The 24,021-nt window shown below is 45.6% G+C and overlaps 1 protein-coding gene across 3 annotated transcripts in view; it reads right to left on the reverse strand.

The window, feature by feature from the left end:
- The window catches only part of LOC144766580 (cell adhesion molecule CEACAM8-like), a 160,573-nt gene that overhangs the window by 121,836 nt on the left and 14,716 nt on the right, over positions 1-24,021 (reverse strand). For all 3 annotated transcript variants that reach the window (XR_013597848.1, XR_013597847.1, XM_078650377.1), the window contains exon 2: positions 12,666-13,019. Coding sequence is in view for 1 of the 3 variants with exons in the window: in XM_078650377.1 (XP_078506503.1) it covers positions 12,666-13,019 (354 nt within the window). In the remaining 2 variants the exon portion in view is untranslated. The remainder of the gene's footprint in view (positions 1-12,665; positions 13,020-24,021) is intronic.

Consider the following 24,021-nt stretch of genomic DNA (forward strand, 5'->3'; position numbering starts at 1 on the left):
CAGCTTTGAAGTCCCAGTCATCAGAGCGTATATTTTGTTTAACCACATCCCCCATTGAAACACGTAGTACATTAGGGACATTAATAACCTCTGTGGGACCGTGAATCTGAAATTTGACAGCATCCCATGCAATCCCATCGAAGACAGGCCAAGCAGTGATATTCACAAAAGTCTGGTCCCTCTTCATGATGTGTGATGAGGAGTGGGGTGCTAAAGTACCATCAATCTGTCTAATTGTAGATCTTTCCTTAACATAATGTCCATTCACAAGACGAAAAAAATATAAGTCCAGGAGGGAATCAAAAAATGTTTTTTAAACCTAACAGCAAAAATTGAAACCTTTGAGGGTGGCTTTGATGTGTTAGAGTCAGTGTCAAATGAAAAATGTGACTGATTAGCCACACAGGTCTGCAAATCGGGCATCGATAAATCTGTGGGGTAAGTGTACTCAGTATCATCAAGAGGACCACCAGCCAGTCGATTCAATAAAGGATTCGTAACTGTATTCATCTCAATGGCAACATCAGGCCCGATGGTAGGTGCAGGGGCCAAAACAGAGTTTCGCAGCATCGCTGGACAAGAGACCGCCCTGTGTAGTTTGACATTGTCAATGGAGATGTACCCGTTTTACTTACGACCAGGTAGTAGAGGTAAAATGACTGTTCTTGTGCCCTGCACGCCAAATACAGGAACTGGAGCACGATATGAGGGGCCAAACTCTTTCTTGTTCTCGACCTACTCTCAGACCAGTTCACCAACTCGGGGTAGCCAGCCAACTACCGGAATTCGCAACGCAGCATCAGAAGTGGAGGGCTAATGTTCCTTTGCATGATTGTCTCGGGTCTTTTGTAGATTCTGGAAAACAGAACAATGTTCATCTACATCAAAGGGAGCGGCAGACGCCGCCAAGTCAAGACCCTCAAGGTCCGGAACAAACATTTTGATACCAAAGAGCATTTCGTAAGGAGTCCGCCCACCCGGAGACCTTCTAGGGAGATTATTAAGTGCGCGCTGAACGCTATTGAGGTGGGCTAGCCAGTTCCGGCCTGTACCTAAAACCCTAGCTGTCAAGGATTGCTTTAAGTCATGGTTGATCCACTCCACAACACTATTGCCCTCAGGCAGCTATAGAGACAAAAATTTGACTTGGACTCCCAATGAACGCATGGCATCCTTGTACGCCTTAGAGGCGAATGCTGGACCCTGGTCCGAGTGGAACGTACCACATGCAAAAATTCCCACAAAGACACTCAAATCCCTTATGACAGTTCGAGAATCAGCACTCCTTTGGGGCCACACCCACACAAAGTGCGTGCAAGAATCACCTGCAACTAAGATGTACTTATACCCAGTATCAGAGGAGAAAGGACCGCAGTGATCTAAGTAAACACAGCCAAGCGGTTTATTAGATATATACAACTGTGTCTGGGGCGGGCGTGCAGCACTTTAAGGTTTAATCTGCTGGCAAGTGTAACAATGAAGGACATTATCACACGTTTGTTTGTTCAAGCCGCACCACCAGTAACGCTGCTGTAAAAGTGATACAGTGGCAGAGACGCCGGCATGGGCGAAGGCCATACCCTCGTGAGCCGCTGTAATCAGTGTGGACCTGTGTTGGGAATCAATCTGTCACCAACATCGTTAAATCTCACATAAGGAACTTTATCAGGCCTTAAGTAATAAGAGTACTTTGAAGGGAAACCTATAGGGTAATTACTTCCCCTCTATGTTGCGGAAATAGCTGCCAAGATGTCAACATCAATCTTACTTTTGGAACGTGTAACTGCTGCAACCACATATGTCACTACTGCTGTCTTTGCCACTTCCTCTGCGAGACTGTTGCCAGCAGCGTGCACTCCAACACTCTGGTGACCAAGTGTATGAATCACAAACACGAATGGCAACCCGTTCTTTAAGCTCAGCCACTCGAACCCAGATCATTTTATGTTTTATTGTGCTACCTTTGGAATCACGATACTCATTTTGAGCCCAAAAGAACAGATTGTCATTGTAAGACTGAACACAGTAGTATGAGTCACTTACGATAAGAGTAGTTACACTAGAATCAGCGTACTCCAAAGCAAGCAGTAGAGCACGTAGCTCTGCCAATTGAGCGGTACAGTCCCCTAATGTCTGTGTATGCTTGACATCGGACTTGAATTCACCATTCACCATAGTACCAACCACTATTGCGCAGGCCGAAGAATAAGCGTGCTTTGAAACCGTCGCCAGCTGCACCGAACCATCAGTGTAAATGATACAATTGAAATCCTCAAGCGGGCGCATGGTCAGAGGAGCTGGATGAACGAATTCATACTGCAAATACTCCTGAGTCGGCAAAGAGGAGTCAAAAATAAACATGACATACGGAGATATCAAAGACGTAGCCCATTGTATCCACCGTATGTGCAAAGCCTTCGAATTTGGAACACTGGCCTTCGTCACTGCCTCCAAGGCAGGATACGGAGTAACAACCAATATGCGTTTTCCCTGTGACAGTGCACGTTCTTTCAGAATCACCAATTGCACTGCTGTGAAAACCTTTTCCACAGTGGAAAACCGCAGCTCAGCGGAAGTGTACAAGTGTGACTTCTAAGCGATAGGGACTGTGTCACCCTCATTAAAGGTCAGGTACGTGGAACCCACCGCCCCAGGTACGATTCTTATCACCAGGTTGGTGTGGTTATCACGAGTCAATAAGAGTTTAGATTCTAGAGGATCAGCCTGCAAAGATTGCAAGATGGCTGAATGTGCATGCAGCCAGCAAGATTTGGAGAAAGTTGGTAGAACCAAAGTGTAAGGAGGCTAGATACGCTGGGCATATTCGGGAATTTAAGTAGGCCCGAAATTCAAAAAGCCCAGTAAAGACTGTAATTTCTTCAGCGTTGTAGGAGCGCGCAGCTGTGCGCATTTCTCCAAGAAGTGAGGTGCTAAACCTCGACCTTCATTGTTGAGCTCATAGCCCAGGAACAACACTGTGTACTCTGCAATGTGAGATTTTGCAAAGTTTAACTTGTAACCGAAGTCCTTAAACTGACAAATTATGCGGTCAACGCAACACAGATGCAACCATAATTCGTCGTCTGTGAGATAAATATCATCCACATACGAACATGCATCTGGGTCAAGCCTCTCTAAAAGAGAGACTATGCGGGCGGCAAAGATGCCTGGACTGTTTTAATAGCCCATAGCCAACTTTCTGAATTGGCGTTGTTTGCCACCGCAGGTAAAAGCTGTCCATTGACTACTAAGAGAAGACAGGTTATGACCAAAAAAAACATTGGATATGTTTATGCACAAGGGCAGAACTGTGAGTATTTTGCACCGCACACGTACGACAATGAGAGTTTAAGTGCTGGTAATCGAATACCAAAAGGTATGAGCCATCAGGCTTATTCACAGTAAAAAGAGGGTTATTCATTGGAGACACATACGTTTCAATTACACCTTGATATTCCAATTGTTAAAGGATTTCTGCCACGGGAACTTTCGCTTCACGCCACGTGGGGTTTTGGGGTTGAGGCTGTGGCATAGACCGCAATGGTATCTTATGTTGGGGGGGAAATTTGTCCCAGCCACAGTGAGTACGGTAAAACACCTGTGCAAGCACCTTAGCCCAATCCTCTGCAAAATGCAGATCCTGCTCCTTCTGTACTGTGTGCGTGAAACTAGGTAGGGTTACCTCCTCCCCTTGTGAAGCAGCTAAAACGAAAGGCGGGGGCCAATTGACCTCGGCCATCAAAATGTCATCGGTAGTAGTTAGATTTTCCCAAAATAACCCTTTTACAGTGCGTTGTATGTCACCTTCAATTAAAAGAACAATTTCAAAAAGTCTTTCAGAGTGAGACACTCTGGTGTCAGCTGTCTCAAAAACAACAACAACAAACGTGTCAGTTGCTGTCACCTTCAGAAGTGGACACAGCGCCTCCCGCATTATGGTAATTTAAGCTGCGCTGTCCAGAAGCGTCAGCGCCCATGTCAGATTCCGAACCTGCGTTCTCACTATCCGTGGCATATCTCGCTGTTAAAGCAGCAACTTTCTTTTTCTGAAACTGTGGTCTTTGATGTGGAGAGTCGTCTTGTTTGCCTTTACCGTCTGTCTTGCGGGGTTGCTCCTGTTTTGCACCCCGTCCTCTGCCGCCGTCTCCTCCACCGGTGGATGAGACCGATGTGTCCTGTAAAGAGCGAGGAGAATGTTGATAGGAACCTGAAAACGATCAGGTGACTTAATAGTAGCGCGGTATTGCAATTCATAAGTGCACTCAGTAGACGCAGGTATCAGGGAAGCGGGACGGGAACCCTGTTTCTGTTGCTGTTTCCCCTGTTTTTTACTCAAAACTTTTACGGCCAATTGTCTAATATGCCACCGTAATAATGTTCGATAACTGACGGGGTTTTTCATCATCAGGGACATCGCGCAAAGCATTAGACACCTGGAAGCTTACCGCATCCCCCTTGACATTTGAAAGAACGAGATCGGAAACTACTTCTAACACTCCAACGAGTCTCATTTCCAACTCAACCGCTGCCTCCGGTCCGTGTTCATCCTGAACACGCTTAATGACGGAGGGCAGGACAGCTATGGACGGAGTGCCAAAGCACTTAGCATAGACTGCCGCCAAGTTCATACCCCAAGTATCCCAATCAGTTACTTCCGGCACCAAGTCTTTCTGCAAACTAATAGTGAGAATCCTGTATTCTTCAACGAAGTCGAGTTAGGATACACTGCTTCCAATTGGTCAAATTTCTCGGCAAGCCAAAAAGGCATATCATCCTTTTCCTGGGGGCACTTGCCCATAACCGAATTAACCATGACGGGATTAATTTTAATCCCGACCGGTCCAACTGGACGCGCCGCAACATCAGGAGCCCCGCCCTGGATGTTGTGGGTCACATATTGAACCAGTGCCCGGTGCACCCTGACTAAAGAGGTATAGAGCACACGCAACTCATCAATAGCAACTAGGTTATAACGCGGATGCGGTGTGTAAACGCCCAAAACCGGCCATGTGGCCCCTGGAATGGACAAAGGGCCCAACCGAACCGCTGTTAAAGATTGGGGGAGGGCGCCATCAAACCAAACGCGATGATGCCAAGCATTAATAGGGATCAGCAGAGTCCAATATGGGGTGTAGTCTAGAGGCACGGCAGTGGGAGTATAAAGGTGAAACAGATCAGAATTAGCGTCAACAGCAGGAAAGGTTACCCATGAGCTCAAATGGGTACGCTGCTTCAGTACTCACCACAAAAACAATTGCTAAGCCATCTACAGTGACGCCATATGTCTGCAAATGATTGCGCACAGCCACCCTACTATGCTGTGGGATGTCAACGTCAGCCATAAGTACACGGAAAAGAACAAGTAGAATGCAAAGAAGTGTAGCACAACTGGGGAGTAATTCAATCAAAAAACGTTTTTACGTATCTAGCTTGAATGACCTATATAACCATAGGTTGGTTTAACCGTCACCACCGTCAACCGGAAACAATAGTGAGGGGGTCGTGGACTGATATAAGCACTACTCGAGAGTCTCAAAATAAGACCACTGTTGGGTGCGCCATGTTGCAGGGATTCTGTTCCTACACAGAACTGTGCACAGAGACCCATGACCTCAGTGAATTGTGGTGTACCAAAAAACTCACCTTAGTACCTAGAAACCCTAACCAGCTAGCATCAGTGTCACATTAGCTCTTCGTCCTATAGCAAAGGAACCAATGATTAGATAACCCAGAACATGTGACTTAGGTTATACTCAGGAATGGTGGGAAGCAAGAACACTCTTTCGTTATACTCTCATACCAGTCCACAACAGGAGTAAAAAGAGACACGGGAAAGGTTAAAATATTTATTTTAACGACGAGCTCTAATATGGAGTATCTTTGCTAACATAAGCAGACATATGATTAGAAATAATATGATCAGCATTGTAACAATTCCATAAAACACAATAGGAGAAATCATATTACAACGATGGTGAAAACAGGTCTGTGGAAGGGTGGGTTTGATAAACAGGCGAGGAGGCTGTATACATTGTCGAACAGGAGGCTTTTTATTCTCAATAGCAATAGACGGGGATAGGGTAGGGGTTTTCTCCTCTGGTTCCTCTTCTGATGTTGGACTTGTGCTTGGTGTAGCTCTCCGGCTGAGGGACTCTTGGTCTTCTTCCTCGGCGTCAAGCTGTTCTTCCCGGAGGCGGCTCCGCCGCAACTCTTCTCACGAGTTGCGGCCGCTCCTCAGCATCCTCCCGGCACCACCACTCTTCGGACCAGCTCTCCTCCGGCTCTTCGTTATTTCTTGATGGTTCCGCAATCTGCTCCTCGGGTCCCGCGTTTTCCTGCACGTTTCCCGCGTCTTCGGTCTTCACTACGCTCTTCCACTCGCTCGTCTTCCTTTCGGTCATCGACCCCTCCCCTTGATCATGGCTGTCTTTAATTGGGCCGTTGTTAGTGCTTCCGAGGTCTCTCAGGGTTACTTCCGGGATTACGTCTGCGTCGGTGTCTCTCTGTAAACAAACACGAGAGGGGTATGGAGTCCGTGAACACTGCTCTGTTGCTCCACCCGCCTCGAGGACTCCCCCCATGGCGATAGCTTGGTAAGTCCATCTTCGGTCCCCTGATCCTTCTCACATCTCCTTTCCCTTGCTGTCTTTCTTCTAGGGCTCAAGTTTTGGGGAAATCTAGACAGGTAGTCCACATTGCCTTGTTCGCTCCCTTTTCTGTGTTTCGTCTGAAATCTGTAGGGCTGTAGTGCTGTAGGGCTAAGTACTCTTTCGTTGTGTCCCTTGTTTCTAGCTAACCATTCAAGGGGTGCATGGTCGGCAAAAAGAATGAATTCACGACCTTCTAGATAATAGCGTAAGTAATCAATGGCCCACTTTATAGCTAGAGCTTCTTTTTCAATAGTAGCATACTTTTTTTCTCAAGGAAAAAGTTTACGACTGATGTACAAAATAGGTCTTTCCCCTTTTGGGGTCTCCTGGGATAATACTGCCCCTATACCCTGGTCTGAGGCGTCTGTTTGTAGTATAAAAGGGACGGGAATAATCGGGACTGATCAAAACAGTGTCTGAAGTTAAGGACTTCTTTAGAGATTCAAAGGACTGTAAAACATGAGAAGGAGGGGAATCCTAAAATCTCTTCTGTTCTGGCATTTTTCTTTAACAAATCAGTTAAGGGAGCAGCCATTTGGGAGAATCCTGGGATAAATCTATGATAATAACCCAGCAACCCAAGGAAAGCCCGTAGGTCTTTCATGGTTCTAGGTAAGGGAATCTGTGAAATGGCTGTGAGTTTTGAAGTCTGAGGTCTTATGACTCCCTCCCCTAGTAAATACCCTAGGTATTGCAGTTTGTGCAGCCAGGTGACTTTTGGACGGGTTTATCTTTAGCCCGTGTACTACCAATGTCTCTATGACCTGTGTTAGATGTATCAAATGTTGCTCCCTGGTGTCGCTATAAATGATGATATCATCTATATAGGCACCAGCATAGTCCTCATGGGGTTTTAATATCACATTCATGTCCCTCTGGAACGTTGCTGGGGCCCCATGCAGTCCAAAAGGTAACACTTTGAACTAGTATAGGCCATCGGGGGTTGAGAATGCAGTTTTTTCTCTATCCTGTTTTCGTAATGGTACCTGCCAATACCCCTTACACAAATCTAAAGTGCTGATGTACTTCGCTTTGCCTATTCTCTCCACTATTTCATCCACTCGTGGAAGAGGGTATGTGTCGAATTCTGATATTTTATTGACTTCACGGAAGTCAATACAAAAACGCACTGACCCATCTGGTTTTGGTACCAGAACTATGGGTGAATTCCACTCACTTACAGAGGGTTCAATGATGTCCATCTGTAACATCTTTTGTATTTCTTCCTTGATGGTTTGACGGCGTGCTTCGGGAATACGATAAGGTCTTAAACGGACCCGCCGTCCTGGAGGAGTTTTTATAGTATGTTCAAGAAGATTGGTTCTACCTGGGAAAGTAGAAAAGGTAGTAGCCAGGGGTTGTAACGCCTTGCATAGGTCTTCTGTTAGTGTTATCGGCAAATCAGGGTCTATACATTGTTGAAACACATATGCTGGTGTTTCTACCATGTTTACAGTGGTCGGTACGGGACCTTCCCATTTTTTAAGCAAATTGACATGATAGATCTGGGAGAGGTGCCTATCTGAATCGGTTTCGATGCGATATGTCACCGGGGTCACTCTTTCGACTATTTTGTAGGGACCCTGCCATTGTCCCAGTAATTTTTGGTCTGAGGAGGACATCATTAATAACACCAAATCCCCCACTTGGAAGGTTCGTTCTTTAGTGTTTTTATCATATTGGCTCTTTTGGGCATTCTGCGCATCTTCCAGATTATTCCGGACAATAGTCCTGATCTGGCTCAAATGAGTCCGTAAATTGGCCACGTATTCAGTCAATGGTTTGGTGTTATAGGGCTCAGTTTCCCATTGTTCCTGTGCCATATCCAACAAGGTGCGGGGTTTGTGTCCATATAACAGCTCAAAAGGGGAATATCCGGTGCTTTTCTGCTCCTTACATCGTATGGCAAATAAAGCCAAGGGCAAAAGGTCTTCCCACTTCCTGGTTTCTAAGGCTGGCAGTTTTTTGAGCATAGTCTTAATGGTGGCATTCTATCGTTCTACCAACCCATCCGTTTGTGGGTGGTAAGCAGCTGTTCTGATCTGCTTGATGCCTAATTGTGCACAACGCTGCTTTATCAATCTAGATACAAAAGGAGTTCCTTGATCGGTTAAGATCTCTTTTGGAAAACCACCCCGTGAGAATACACCAATCATGGCTTTGGATATGTTTGTAGCGTCTGGGCGACGTAGGGGAATGGCCTCAGGGAAACGTGTTGCATAATCTACTAGGACAAGTACATACCTACACCAGCTTCGGGATGGCAACAAAGGGCCTATTATGTCCATGCCTATATGGTGGAAAGGCTCGTCAATAATAGTAAGCGGTCGTAGGGGTGCTCGAGGTGGTTGGTATCGGCTATTACGTTGGCATACTGGACATTCCCTACAATATTGTTTCACTTGTTGGTATATTCCTGGCCAATAGAATTTTTCTAGGATCAGTTTTTCTGTCTTTTCTGTTCCAAAATGGCCCCCTAGTAAGTGGCTATGGGCTAAATATAAGACTTTCTCCCCGAAGGGTCCCGGGATCAGCAACTGTGCCTTCTGAGTAGGGCTTCCCTTCCTATATAACAACCCATTGTTCGTCGTGAAAAAATAAGGACCTACGTGTTGGGGGTCTTCCCCGTCAAGAGCCTTATTCCATGCTTCCTGTAACACTGGATCTTCTCTCTGGGCAGCGTGGAAATTCCTATCTGTCTCCCAGGGGTTTTCGTCGGGTATGACAGGCAGTACGTGTGGGCTTATCCCTTTTTCAGCCCTTCTTTGTCTCTGACTCTTCCTGGTTTTCGTTGGCGGCCACTCTTTTTCTACGTCTTTAGAAAATAGGGCTGATGATAACCAATCTTCTTCAGTGGACGATGTATCTTGCAACAGCAGGGGTAACTTAGGATAGTCATTCCCTAGTATGGCTTGTTCAGGCAAGCGTGGTATCAAACCTACAGTTAAAGGGGTTCCTGAATCTCGGGGATGTTGTATCTGTATCTGAGCTGTTGAGTAAGGTTTGGTGTCCCCATGTACACACCTAATAGCTACAACCCCGTTTATTGGTCCCACCTTATTGCCCAGGTCTTGGGGTCTTACTACACTATGTAAACACCCTGTTTCAGCTAGGGCAGTGACGGGTTGTCCGTTTACGGTAACCGTGCATCTATAGGGTGGTGGTTTCCTTTCTGTAGGGGAACAGTAATAATTTCTGGCCATCCCTATTTCCATCGGTTCTTCCTTTTGAGGACAGAACCTAGCAATGTGTCCTATTCCTCCGCATTGAAAACATTGTGGACCCAGGGATGTAGGAGGGGGTCGGAAGAACGGCATACTGGGCGTAGGACTGGGTACAATAGCCAGGGGTTCGGGTTTCCTTGCCAACGGGGGACGGGGTGGACGAGGTGTTCCATGGCTCCCAGATTTCCCTGTGGGTTCCTCTCTTCCTTTTTGTCTGTCCTGGGCTCTATTGTATGCACTAGCTATCTCAACTGCGGTTTCTAAAGTAAGATTAGCTTGTTGTCTGACCCTGCGTTGTATGGGAGGATGTAGGGAGGTTAAATCCTGTTCTAAGTATATTTTGGCCATAATCCCCTCTTTGTCAGTGGTAGCGGGTTTTAACCACCGGTCAGCCATATCTTTTACCCTGAAGTATAAAGCACAAGGGGTTTCTTGTGGGCCTTCCTTCATTTGCCTTAATTTTAGCCGATATGTTTCATCGTCTACCCCTAATTTTTCCATAATACATTTCTTTATATCAGTGTAGGGGACTGTCCCTTGGAGAGTTGCTGCTTGGTAGTATGCTGCCTGGAGATCCCCTGACAGTAGAGGGCCTAAGTACTGTCCCCATTTTTCTTCTGGCCATGAGACGGCAGTTGCCATTCTTTCAAAATTATTGAAAAAATAATCGGAATCTTCTCCTGCCACATATCGCTGTAATACTACTGAAGGCAAAGTTGTGGGACCTCTCTGTTGACCAAGGGCCTCCGTAAGCTTGTCCATGGCAGCTTCATGTGTTTGACCTTGTCCTGTTAGAACTTGTTGGAACTTGCCACGATCTTCTTCCACAACGGTAAGGAAGCGTTCCATTACTTTACTTAGATGTTCCTGGTTTTCGGCCATTTTCGCCAAAGCGGCCTCCATCTGCCTCTCAATCCCACTTCTGACACCACTTGTGGGAGGGCGGGTTTGATAAACAGGCGAGGAAGCTGTATAAATTGTCGAACAGGAGGCTTTTTATTCTCAATAGCAATAGACGGGGATAGGGTAGGGGTTTTCTCCTCTGGTTCCTCTTCTGATGTTGGACTTGTGCTTGGTGTAGCTCTCCGGCTGAGGGACTCTTGGTCTTCTTCCTCGGCGTCAAGCTGTTCTTCCCAGAAGCGGCTCCGCCGCAACTCTTCTTCCGAGTTGCGGCCGCTCCTCAGCATCCTCCGGGCACCACCACTCTTCGGACCAGCTCCCCTCCGGCTCTTCGATATTTCTTGATGGTTCCGCAATCTGCTCCTCGGGTCCCGCGTCTTCCTGCACGGGTCCCGCGTCTTTGGTCTTCACTACGCTCTTCCACTCGCTCGTCTTCCTTCCGGTCATCGACCCCTCCCCTTGATCATGGCCGTCTTTAATTGGGCCGTTGTTAGTGCTTCCGAGGTCTCTCAGGGTTACTTCCGGGATTACGTCTGCGTCGGTGTCTCTCTGTAAACAAACACGAGAGGGGTATGGGCGTTGTAGTCCGTGAACACTGCTCTGTTGCTCCACCCGCCTCGAGGACTCCCCCCATGGCGATAGCTCGGAAAGTCCATCTTCGGTCCCCTGATCCTTCTCACAAGGTCCTATAGCACCTAGTAAATCACCCTCCCTAGGTAGGAACTATGTTTTATAAAATATAGACGGTCTCTTAGGCTTGTGTGGGGGACCCCATACCTCCAAGATCAGCAGTTGTGAATCACATCAGGATCTGCAAAAGCTCTGTCTCTCTGGAAAAACTGGATTCTTCCAAGTGCCTGAAATCATGCTTACAGTGTAATATTAAAGACGCCAGAATCACGTTGGCTGCAGCTGCATGTATGTTATGGCTAAAACGTGAGCCGATCAACTCGAACAGCTACCTTCTTATGATAACCGTGGAGGCTTTAGCACTCAGTGTGCAGACTAGAGTCGCGATGAAAGTCTAGGGATGCTGAAAACAAGCTATTCTCATGTGAAGTTTTTCACACAGCCTAACTTACAACAACAGTTATATGCAGTGTTGTGTTCAAACGCAGCAAAAAGGTAAAACGGCGTTTAAACGTCTAATAAGCCTATGCTAACATAGCATTGTGCGCAACAAGGCCCAACCCTCACTACACCAGTGCTGGTAAACCTGGGAATGCACCAAAAAGATACTCCTTCCCAGGAGATATGTAATGAGGAGAAATATATTTATTTCTCCTTGTTACTTCCGCTTTCTACGTGTGCTGCGTTTTGCAGCACACAGAGTTAGAAAGATGTGCCTCTCAGGATTGTTTTTGGGCAGGAAGGTGTCCCTTAAATATGGAGCATTCGTGCCATTTCCCTGTCACACAATACAGCAAGGAACTTGCTGCGCTGAACTGCATGACTTTTTCATAAATAGGCCACTAAGGCTAAACAACTTTTAGAACTTTTCGGGGCAGCACATATTCAAAGTCGGAAAAGAAAGCAGAACATATTTCTCCTTTTAACTCCTGCTATCAATTTTCGTAATTTTTGTATGCAATACACTGTCTAGTAGTATTATTAGGGTTTTGTGTGGAAACATAACATATTAATTACTAGTGACCCAATGGATAGACTGCAGTTTGAGACTTTTAGAATACGTATTGAAAACCTGTTGTAGTAAACGTTTTCTATCGATTCTAAAGGATACTCAAGATACTCTGAACATGTGACATTGTAATTGTTACACCTGACAGGGGGTCTTAAGAAAGAGAACATGTGAACATATACATACAGGAAATGTGGACACCTTTTAAGAGGTAGTACACAGTCTGCTGTAAGACAGATCTCTGCCACTTACCGTAGACCCTCAGGTGCTGAGAGGTTCCTGTTAAGAACACCCCATTCCGCTGTGTTACAGTCGCAGTGTAGTTACCACTGTCACTTGATCGCAGGTTTGCAATCCGTAAGGAACCATTGGCTAGTACCGTCTCCCGGCCCGTGTGCTGGGGACCAGGGGTCCGTCTCCCAGTTGAGGCGAGGTACATGATAATCTTCTGTGTGCTACTAGTGGATGTTCCTTTGAACCAGTTAACGGAGAATATATCTTTATTGGCAGGGGCACTGAGCGTAGCCGTCTCTCCCTTTCTCGCAGTGACCTCCTGCACCCCGGGCTCCTGCCCCAGCGTCTGCTGGACCCAGATACCAAGCCAGGCTGGAAGGGAAGGGAAGAAAGCAGATCTTTGATGCATAAATCACTAGTCACACATGTTGCAAGATTTCACACTATGTTGGGGATCATGCCATAGTTTTTCCTTCTTCAAGCTGTACCACCAAAAGCAGGGGTAACCCTACACTAACCATAGTATCCCACTTTCAGGCCTGAGAGGTCACTCCAGGAGCAGAAGAGACATCAGTGCAGCCCAAGGAACCACAGCTCTACCAAGTGTACAAGGTAACCCAGGAACCTCTACTCACAACATGACAGGATGAGGCGCCCCTCACAGAAAGGATAGCTGTGCTCCTGGCACAGTCCCATGCACAGGCAGAAGCAGAGAAGAAAGAAATAAGAAGGAAAACACACAGTAGGGACAATGTTCTGAAATTAAGGTGTGAGATTTAAGGAGCAAGCAAAATGAAACAACAATACCAACTTGCTTTCATTGATGAAATATACATGCAGTACACAATCATACAACAGTACAGCAATCGGATGCGGTGTTTAAATACTGATTCTGAGTATACACAAAGTTATATCTACAGTCATCGACAACTAAAGCATTGCACAGTGCAATAACAGCACAGGGCAATCAAGTGAATCAAGTTGTGCAGCAACGAGCAATGCCCTCTGTGTACTGCCAGCAAAAGAGCATTTACATTTTACTTAATACTTAGCCAACCAAGTTATGCAATAAATACGTTCTCAGAGGCCCCCCGATATCCTTAGGATGGGAGGAGTAGGGAAGCAACAATAGTGTAGCTCGTTCCAGTACACCAGTGCCGAGCGCCATGACTATCGGCTGACTAGAAGGCACATTTTGGCAAATCCCAGTGGGTTCTAGTTTATTCTAAATAAAGTAGCTCTTACCCACCGCCATAAGTTGTTAATTTGATAGACATGACCAAACCAGGATAAAAAAGTCCCCTCTGTATTTCCACATCTAGAACCGAAGACAATCCTCTCAGACACCTATTCTTTAGGCTGAGCACACCTGTGGAGGAATGTAAAGGGTATAATGTATGTTCTATTATTATTAGGGACACAGAGCTTGTGTGCTTCAGTCTACTTCAGTTCAATGTCCATTGGTCCCTGGATGTGCACTTGTCACTGCAGCCTCAAGTTTCTAAGCAGGGAAAGTGACTTCTTTTTGAAGCTGTAGCATCATGTCCTTGCATGGTCTGGAATAGCATTAGCGCCACATGGTCTTTTTACACAGCTATATGAGGTGGATGTGCTGAGCCTGAGAGAACATACAACCCAAAATCAGGTGCTGCAAACACCCCGCTCTTACGGTAGTGTAATCTCTTCCCACTTACTCCTGCGATTCCTACCCACCTAGGCTGGTTTTATCATTAAAGATCTGGGAGAAATAAACAAATGCTTAGGTAATGGTAGTGCAATATTCAGTGGCATAGGCGTTTTCAGTAACCCACTCCTGCTTGGATGGGAGAGTGGGAAAGAAGAACATCTTTCCACCTGGGGCTCTAGTCTGGATGTGAGTACGCCATTATTTTATTTTAATATGGTATCTATATTCCGAGCAACATAAACCATTTAATATGTCACTGAATCTACACACCATTTCAGTGGGAATGCGGGTGTGCACTCAACGGTTACAGACATGATAGAGAAATCTACCTATTAACTCCAATGGCTAGAAGCATGAAAGATCACTAAAGTTGATATTCTGTGAGTCTTTAAACCAAACTACCATATCATCCTCGGACAGCAATGTAATTAGCTTGAAGTGGTGTAGTTGAGTGCACAGTCTGAGTGGTGCTATTGAAGGTGACTTGCTAGGGACTCCACCGCAGTGGCAAATAGAAGAGGTGGCAATGGACACCCTTGTCTGCTCCCGGCATTATATTCATTGGTTTCAACATTATTCGGCTAGCACACACACACACCCACACACACACACACACACACAGTAGAGTTAGCATCTAACATGACCCAATCAATGAATAATTGTGCATAAACTTCCTTTTGAGTATTGTAGGTAAGAATTCCCATTCTAAGGTGTCAAACGTTTTATTACATCTCGTAGTACAGGTGCAGCAGTAATATAAGCACCTACTAAATGTACAAGAGTGAATAGCATGATTTACAGTGCTAAGGATCCTAGCCCGCTTTAAGAAGTGGAATTTTAAGTGGCAAGGATGCAGCAGACACACGTTTTGTGTGTGTCGTGTCCTCAAATACGGTCAGCAGGTGTAGCCAGGATTGTACCATATTCATTATGGAATTCCCAGTAGGCCATCATGTCCTTGTGCTTTGCCACCTGGTAGACATTTAAACACTCACCTTTTGTATGTCTGGAAAATTGGTTGCACCAGGAATTCCCTGTGGCCATCATCTAATCAGGCTAGAGAAATTTCATCTATGTACACTGCCCACTCAAAGGTACTGTCCTGTAATTGCACTGCTAATTACCCAACATATTACACCACTCATTATATCTTCTATGACATCATTATTAATATCACTGCAACATTTGCAGTGAAATTATTGATGAGAATGCAGGTGCAGGGTATAGTCACTTGAGATAAATATAACTGCTCCATTTCTATGGTTTTGTCTGTGTAAATTCTGAACCTAACTATAACGTCCCTGTAACCTTTGTTTTTTTAAGTGAATTTCTAAGGTTTATTAACATTTATTTTCTAACTATAACGTCACTGCAACATTTGTTTTTTTTGTGTGAATATATTACCTGCTAATGGTCTCCAGTAGGTGTTTATAGTTAGGACTTAGTTTTCATAGGAAATGCGTTTTTTGTTTTGCTAATAAGTTTGGCGCTGCTTGACCAATCTTCACGAAATCTTCAAAACTAGTTTACCAGTCACTTCAGATGCTGTCTGGAAAATGTAAGGGTGATTCCTCAAGTGGGGGTCGAGAATAAGGGGAAGTCCTAAATACATTTTCCCCACACAATTTCCCATAGGGATTTTGGACCAAAGCCCAAACTTGGAATTACACCAAACTGTCAGAAAGCTAGATCTTGGTACAGTAAGTGTGTTTTTTGTGATTTGTTGTAAGTCCTTTCAGTTGTTTTCAAGATAATAAGGAAAAAAACTAATTTAAATATCTAGAGGCTTGGAGCCTTCGGGAATCCAACAGATCTCATGCTGAGATCGGATTGGCTATCAGCACTTCAACCATGACGTGTTGGCAGGCATTTTGTGACTTGGACTCAGCCAGGTCCCAAACAAAAAGGAAAAACAACAAAAGAGACCCCCCCAGGGCCAACAAGGCTTTTATATTTTACATTTTGCTGCAATTTCGCAATAGATCAGCAAATTTGCAGTACATTTTTAAAAACAAAGAAGCGTAGTCTCCCCGCCCTTGTTTCTAGTTGAAAGCCCGGGTGGGCCAGGTTCCAGGGGTATAATATGTATTTTGGGGAGGGGGGCACACACAGCCTCCCTCCCCATGGCTGATATTGATCCCGGGGACTGCCACCCTTCCAGGGGCAAGGTCATAACAATATACCTCAAATAAGAAATGGGGGAAGGGAGGTCATGCAGGCCACCCTCTGGGGCCATTATCGGCCCCAGGGACCACCACCTCACCAGGGCATGGCCAAGCGAGAGCAAACACTAAGTCTGCTCTCAGCAGGCGGGAGCATGTAAAATAGTCCTACCCACTGGGAATGGACTTCTTATTGGCTTTCGGGCCAGCTGTTAAGCTGTCGGAAAACAGATGAAAGAGATGTTCCTACACACAAGGAGTAGTATTTCTGGTTGCTCACTTCATGCAGGATCAATGCTGGCTCCCAATGTAGGCGGGGAGCCAGCAGGGACCTTAGAGGTATTGAGGCTCCTCCAGAAGTCTTGTTGCCCTGGGTGGGCTCCAGAGTACCCAGCATCCAGTGGCAGGCCCCAGTGGATAGGGTCCCTGGGACTGAAATCGGCCCATGGAGGGGGCCACACGGCCCCCCTCCCCTTTTGTAAAGGACAAATGATCCCAACCTCCTGGGCTTGGTGAAGGCACACCAAGTGTGTTTTCTCTGCAATTGCACATTGAAAAACAATCTGAAATCATAAGCGGAGGAGAAAGCATCATTGATCTATTGGAGCGCAATCTGTAGTGACGTGTTGGTTCTTTCTTGGCCTTGCCTGGTGAAAGCAGAGTGCATGGTTCTCCATTTAAATTACGAGTATGAAAATGTGCAAAATCACCTCCAAGTTCTGTCCACTTATCCCTGTCCCACTCACCTTAGTAGTATGCAAAGGTCTTCCCAACTTTTGAAAGGATGATGGACAGCTTACCAAAAGGCCCCCCAGCGTGTTTCCCACTGATTTTGGTGATGTGTTCTTGAAGCTGAAGTATATAAGGACATCTCCATCAAACAAAGCAAGAAGCACTTACTTTCAATAGTAAAGAGGAAGTACCCTTCTTTGGTGCTGTTACCTCTTTGTAGTCTTGTCATCTTCTCTGTAGTAGAATTCATGTTATTACAGATTGCTGGAAGATGACGCACATGGAACAATAACATTGCCAAAATGAAATGCAAAGGTCACCCACCCACAAAACTACTCACATACCCACTTGCAGACCCATACAGTCACAGACTCACCCACTCACACCCATACAGCCACTCACACAGCCACTCACAGACCCAGACCCACACAGTCACTCACATACCCACTCACACAGCCATACAGTCACTCACTCACTGACTCACAAATCCACTCACACTCACACTGAAACACCCTCACAACTCCTCACACACTCACTCATACATATACACTCACGCACCAATTCACATACCCAGACATCCACTCACACACTCAGTTACTGACCCATACAGCTACTAACACACCCACTCACAAACCCATACAGCGACTCACACACCCACTCACGGACCCAGACCCATACAGTCACTCACATACCCACTCACACAGCCATACAGTCACTCACTCACTGACTCACAAATCCACTCACACTCACACTGAAACACCCTCACAACTCCTCACACACCCACTCATACATATACACTCACGCACCAATTCACATACCCACACATCCACTCACACACTCAGTTACTGACCCATACAGCTACTAACACACCCATTCACAAACCCATACAGCGACTCACACAACCACTCACAGAACCATGCAGTCACTCACACAGCTACTCTCGAAGGTTACAAGTTAGTTAGGAAATAAGAAAAAATTAAAAACCTTAGAAATGTAAAAGAAAAACAAAGGTTACAGGATGTTATAATTGGGAAATAGAATTTAAAAGAGAAATTCACTGAAGAAAACCTAATGTTATAGGGACTTTTTAGTTAGGAAATACAATGAGAAAAACCTTAGAAATTCACTGAAAAAACAAATGTTACAGGGATGTTATGGTTAAGCTCAGATTTCACATCCAAAAAACCATAGAAATTCAGCAGGTATAGTTACTTGGCTAAACATAACTGATGGCCCTGTAATGCACTGCTTATGACCTCACATATTACATCACTCATGACATGGCCAGTGACATCTCTGATGCCTTTAGCCACAGAACCACTCACATACCCACACCCATACCCACACAACCACTCACACACCCATACAACCATTCACACACCGGTTTACAGACCCATACAACCACTCACACACCCACACACCCATACAACCATTCACACACCGGTTTACAGACCCATACAACCATTCACACACCCACACAACCACTCACACACCCACATAACCACTCACTCACACACCCACTTACATGCCCAACCTCTCACACACCCATATAACCGCTCACACACCAACTCACACACCCATACAATCACACCCAAAAATACAAACACTCACACACCTAGAAACCGACTCACAACCCCATTAATAGGCGATACAGCCACTCACATACCCACTGATAGCCCTATAGAGCCACTCACACACACCTTTACAGCTGCTCCGACACCCACTCACACGGTGATACAGACAGCCACACAGCCACTAAAATGACATATGTTAGAAATCGTATAACTCAGAGTAGTACATAAAGGACATGTGGCCCAGAGGGCATGGAACTACTCTGAACAAAAGCAGAAAAGAAAAAATAAAGGAAATATTTTCATTTCGGAGGCCCACAGGAGGGCTTTTAAATCAAATGAACTTTGTGCTAGTGCGCAGTAACCTAATAAAGGTAAAGGAATTCATGAAAGTGCACTACTTATCCCAGCTTGTAAAACTAAGGGCTCGATTACAATGTCGGACGGAAAGCATTCTGCAAGCTGAAGTAATTGCCACCAAAAGAACTGCCTTTATTTGAAGGCAAATAAATATTGCTTTCATGATTACACATGCATTTCCACATAGTATGGGAGTATAGTATTTTATGAGCATTCGAATTCAATTCTAATTGTTTATTTGGCAAACATCTGTACACGTTTTCAACTGGAACCACTGTAATTAATGCAAGCTGAGCCCACTGTTCACTGCATTTCATTGGTGTGCTAATATTCTCCAGTAATATCACAAATACGGAGGAATAGCTGTCGCACGAGCCATGAGGTGAAACCTGGAGGTGATGGAGTCATTGCTAAGGAAAACAATTTCAAGCTCAGTATGAAGCTTGGAAGCAGTATTTATAAAGTGAGCAATCTGTGGGAAGAAGATTCAATTATGAATGTAAAAAATGGAGGATATAAACCACCATGACAGATCTCCTGCTCAATGAAAAAGCATTTTATTTATTTTAAAGCTTTAGGAAAATAATATAAATAGTATAACGTGTTAAATGAAAGCTTTCTTTCAGGGTAGCGCCTTCGCATTGGCGGAGGAGTGTCGACCCACTGCTTTCTCGCAGTGCGAGTTGCAGAAACATAATGGTATTATGAATACCATTTTATGTTTCTGCTTCTCGCACTGCAGGAAAACAGAAGGGTTTGGTTGGTTTTGTCCTGCTATAGGACAGGGGAGGAGTGGCTTGCCCACCGTTGTGGGCGCTGACTGTTTGGTCGGCCCCAGGGCCGACCTAATCATTCATATGCACTCTCCCATTTTCTCTATTAGGCTGCATGTAGCCTGCATAGAGAAAACGGCTTCCCTATAGACGCTTGTGGGGTCGGCGTCCCAGCCAATCACAACACTGCCATTGCAGCAATGTGATTGGCTTAGGGGAGGAGTGGGAGGCTGCCTGCTTCTTGAGACTCGGAGCAGAGAGAGAAGGAGAAGTGACGCGAGATCGGAGGCAAAGGTAAGTTAGATTTTTTTTTTTAGCTCCCACCCTCCCCGCGCAATTCCCACCCTTACAACCGCGAGTCATGCCGACCACGACTGCTCTCTTTACACGATCATTCAACTGAGCTAGTAAATGTTCCTATTATGCCCAAGATGAAGCAACAGATCTTTAATAGTTGTTTAAATCCAGACTGTATTCTCTAAATCACATTCTAATCTGAAGAAACGGGTTAGAAAACTACCTTACCAAAAACAAGTTCACAAAATGTCAGGATGACTAACGACCCAGATGATATTGAATCCCAAGTGCACAAAAAAACCTAAACCTTGCTTAAAAAACAAACAGATTTTCCTATTATTTTGCAAATTGCAGTGAGGGGTGACAAAGAGAAAAAAGAGACACAAAATAAAAAAGTGGAAACAGGACCATTGCAGTCTTAGTCTCTTTTTTTTGCTTCTGTGACAAACACGAGTGATGATACATTATAGGAAAAAACCCTTTCAAAGACCTGAAAATGAAAACAAGTTTTAGGATATCCATGGCAACAGCCAAATAAATGAGGCATACGTTTAGTAAACAAATTGTGTAAATGTAGGCTTGTTCCTGCTAATTGCAGCACAGTATTTTATTATGGGAGGTAAAAATGACAGTTAAAATAATGGTGTTCTGTGCCTCCATGCAAGTTCTGATTTATTGTCTGTGAATAGCATGTTGAATAGGGTCTGCAGTATGCACCTAGTGGAGAAGTGTGGCTCACTGGTTAGAGCGGCAGACTCTGAAGCAGAGATCAGGCCCGGGATCAGGGTTCAAGTCCCGACGCGGCAGGGTCTTGAGCGCAATATCCGCAGACTTGATAATTCTCGCCTCGGCGCCTACTCTAACCATGGGTCCCACGCTGCAACTCTGGGCAATAGCTTGCTTAATCTCCACAACGGCCCCCCTCAACACTGGGATGCCAGGATTCACCTTGGGAGTGCCCAGAAGGGTCTTCTCACAGGGAGAGCCAGGAAGGGTTCCACAGCGTTATACAGCGCCGGGACGCCCTGTTGGGGCAGCTGTGCACTTTACAAAATATACTACATTTACATTTACCTAGTCCTCTTTCTTTTACATATTTCATAAAACTATAATTTGTGTACAAGTGTGCTAAAATGTCAAAAATACTAAATATTAGTGCCACACACCCAAGCGCATAACTTAATTGCGTAATATGGTCTTCCATGGTGAATAATTTAGTGAACTTTGCCACATAACTCTGCCCTTTACTGCTTCATGATTCTATTGGACACTATTATAACACAACAGCAGTCATTTATATAGAGTACACAACAAACTGAAGTGTTTTTTGGCGGTCAAATGGGTGTTTGCACACCATGTAACAAAAGCAAGCACACCACGTTACAGGAGGAGGGGAGAGGATGTGGACTAACGGCCAGAACTGCCAACTTTGGAGCCCGGGGAACCGGGTTTGTGCCTCGGCATTGGCTCAGCATCTTGTGATTTAGGGCAAATCACTTTATCTCCCCATGCCTACCAAAGATGAATGTGTCCTTGTGTAACGTAACTGGAGCTCATGTAAAGCGACCCAATACTGCTCCTACAGAGAGAGCGTTGCTTGTGGCACGTCCTCTTGGTGCAGTCCTGTATGATCAGAATAACGCCCTGAGATGGAATCGGTCCACGACCACCAGAACTTTTGCTGGGTCGCTAGCACTCAATACGTGTTTATTGGAGAATTTGTGTCATTTTTAGGTTAAGCCTGAGCCAGCGCGCATGTGCTGCTCTGGCGATCTGTTGTAGTAGCGTATGGAAGAGAAGCCCCACCCACTCTCTGCCCATATTTGTCATTGGCTTCTGTGTTTGTCCATCGTAAATGCAGGCTTCTGATTAAGTAATCGCTTTGTTAGTCCCTCCTTGGTATGGCCTTTTCTCGATTTGTAACCTCCCATGGCTACTGACCGCTTTACTTCAGTTGTTACGCGGTACATGTTATTTAGTCTTGTAAGCATTTTCTTCATTGAGTTGCTCTTCCTGAGTTATGTTTCTCTCTGGCGCCACGATGTGCTTTGCTTACACTTTACACGCTATGTTCACTTTTAATTTTCTAGCAGCCCGGGACAATGGCGGCCACGCCATAGGTCTCCCATTTAAATGCGAGACCTATTGCATTGCAAATTTTTTTTTTTTTATCCCTCGCAGACTGTTCTGCCACTGGAGGGGGCTCGGAGCTCACCCGAATCCCTTTATGCGACTGCAGTGCCAGGCTCCCCGATGCCTCATTTGGCGCACATCTTCGGAAATCTCCTCGCTTTATGCAGAGAATGGGCTGGGAAGCCTTGAGGGGAATGTTTGCTTTAGAGTCAGGCCCCGCAAAGTAGTTGAAGGACTCAACTTACCCCGTAAATGCTAATTCCTTATCATTCTGTCTCCTAATCATTGTCGCTGCGGCTCTTCTCGTCTCACTTTGAGAGGATGCGAGGGAGATGAGCTCGGAGATTTTATTTATTTATTTGAAACATTTTATATAGCGCTGGCTAGACCCGGAGGTATCAGAGAGCTTTACATGAGTTACGGCGAGTTACAGGTTACATAGTAACATCACTTAAATCAGAGTCATAGGGGGAGGATGAGGGGGAGGGAGGGAATACACAATGGGAGAAACTAGTAAAACAATGTCAGATGTATGACTGGGTAGGTGACGGCCGAGGGGGTGAAACCAGGGCCAGACTCCTCTTTAGCTGCATGTGACAGCTCCACCGGGCATCGGCCAAGGTTGCTCGTGCATCGAGGTGAGTACAAACAGTGTTGACGCCCATGGGGTGTCGTCAAAGATCCAACAGAAGTTCAGAGGAACGTTATTTATGAGTTATATATAGTGCTGGCTAGACCCGTAGGTATCAGGAGTCTTTACATTAGGCTACACAATGTTACAGAGAATGAAAACAATTAAACATTACATAAAAAATTAAGCAACAAATTGGGAGAGGAAAGAAAGGTGAGACAAATAGAGAGGAGAGGGGAAGGGGGAGGATGAGGGAAAAGATTCCAGGAGAGATGAAAAGATGGCAGGAGAGACGAAAGAAAGTCTGTCCAAAGACTGACTGGGTAGGTGGCGTCTGAGGAGGGAATACACAGCCCATCTCCCCAATAGCTAAACAGGTAGCTCCATCGGGCATCAGTCAGATAGCTAGGTACTGACGAGGGAAAGTTCACAGAAGAAAGTCCAGTGAATAGACTGGGTGGGAACTTTGAGCAAAGACGGGTGAGGGCAAAAGTCATTAGCAGGAAAGAGAAGAGTAGAGAGGAGGGGGGTAGGGGGTATGGTGAAGAGGAGAAGTGTGGCTCACTGGTTAGAGCAGGCAGACCCTGAAGCAGAGGTCAGACCCGGGACCAGGGTTCAATTCCCGACGCGGCAGGGTCTCGAGCTCAAATGTCCACGGACTCGATAATTCTCGCTTCGGTGCCTGACCTAATCATGGGTTCACACTCTGCAACTCTGGGCATTAAGCTTGCTTAATCTCCACAATGGCCCCCCGCGGCGGGATGCCTGGCTTTCACCTTGGGGATGCCCTGTAGGGGCTATCTCACAGGGAAAAACCAGGACGGGTTCCCAAGGCAAAGCGCTTAGAGACCCCTGGGTTATAAGCGCTATATAAATCCAAAACAAACAAACAAACAAACAAATTGTGCAGGAGCTGAAAAGAGCCACACTGGAGGCTTGCATGATGCTGCTTTGGGCGCACAGTACGATGGATGATTCTGACCACCTGGATTTTAGGTCAGAGGTGACTGGGTGGCTGAGGCCGCTCT

Source organism: Lissotriton helveticus, chromosome 7 (genome assembly GCF_964261635.1).
Source record: "Lissotriton helveticus chromosome 7, aLisHel1.1, whole genome shotgun sequence".
Classification (NCBI taxonomy): Eukaryota; Metazoa; Chordata; class Amphibia; order Caudata; family Salamandridae; genus Lissotriton; species Lissotriton helveticus.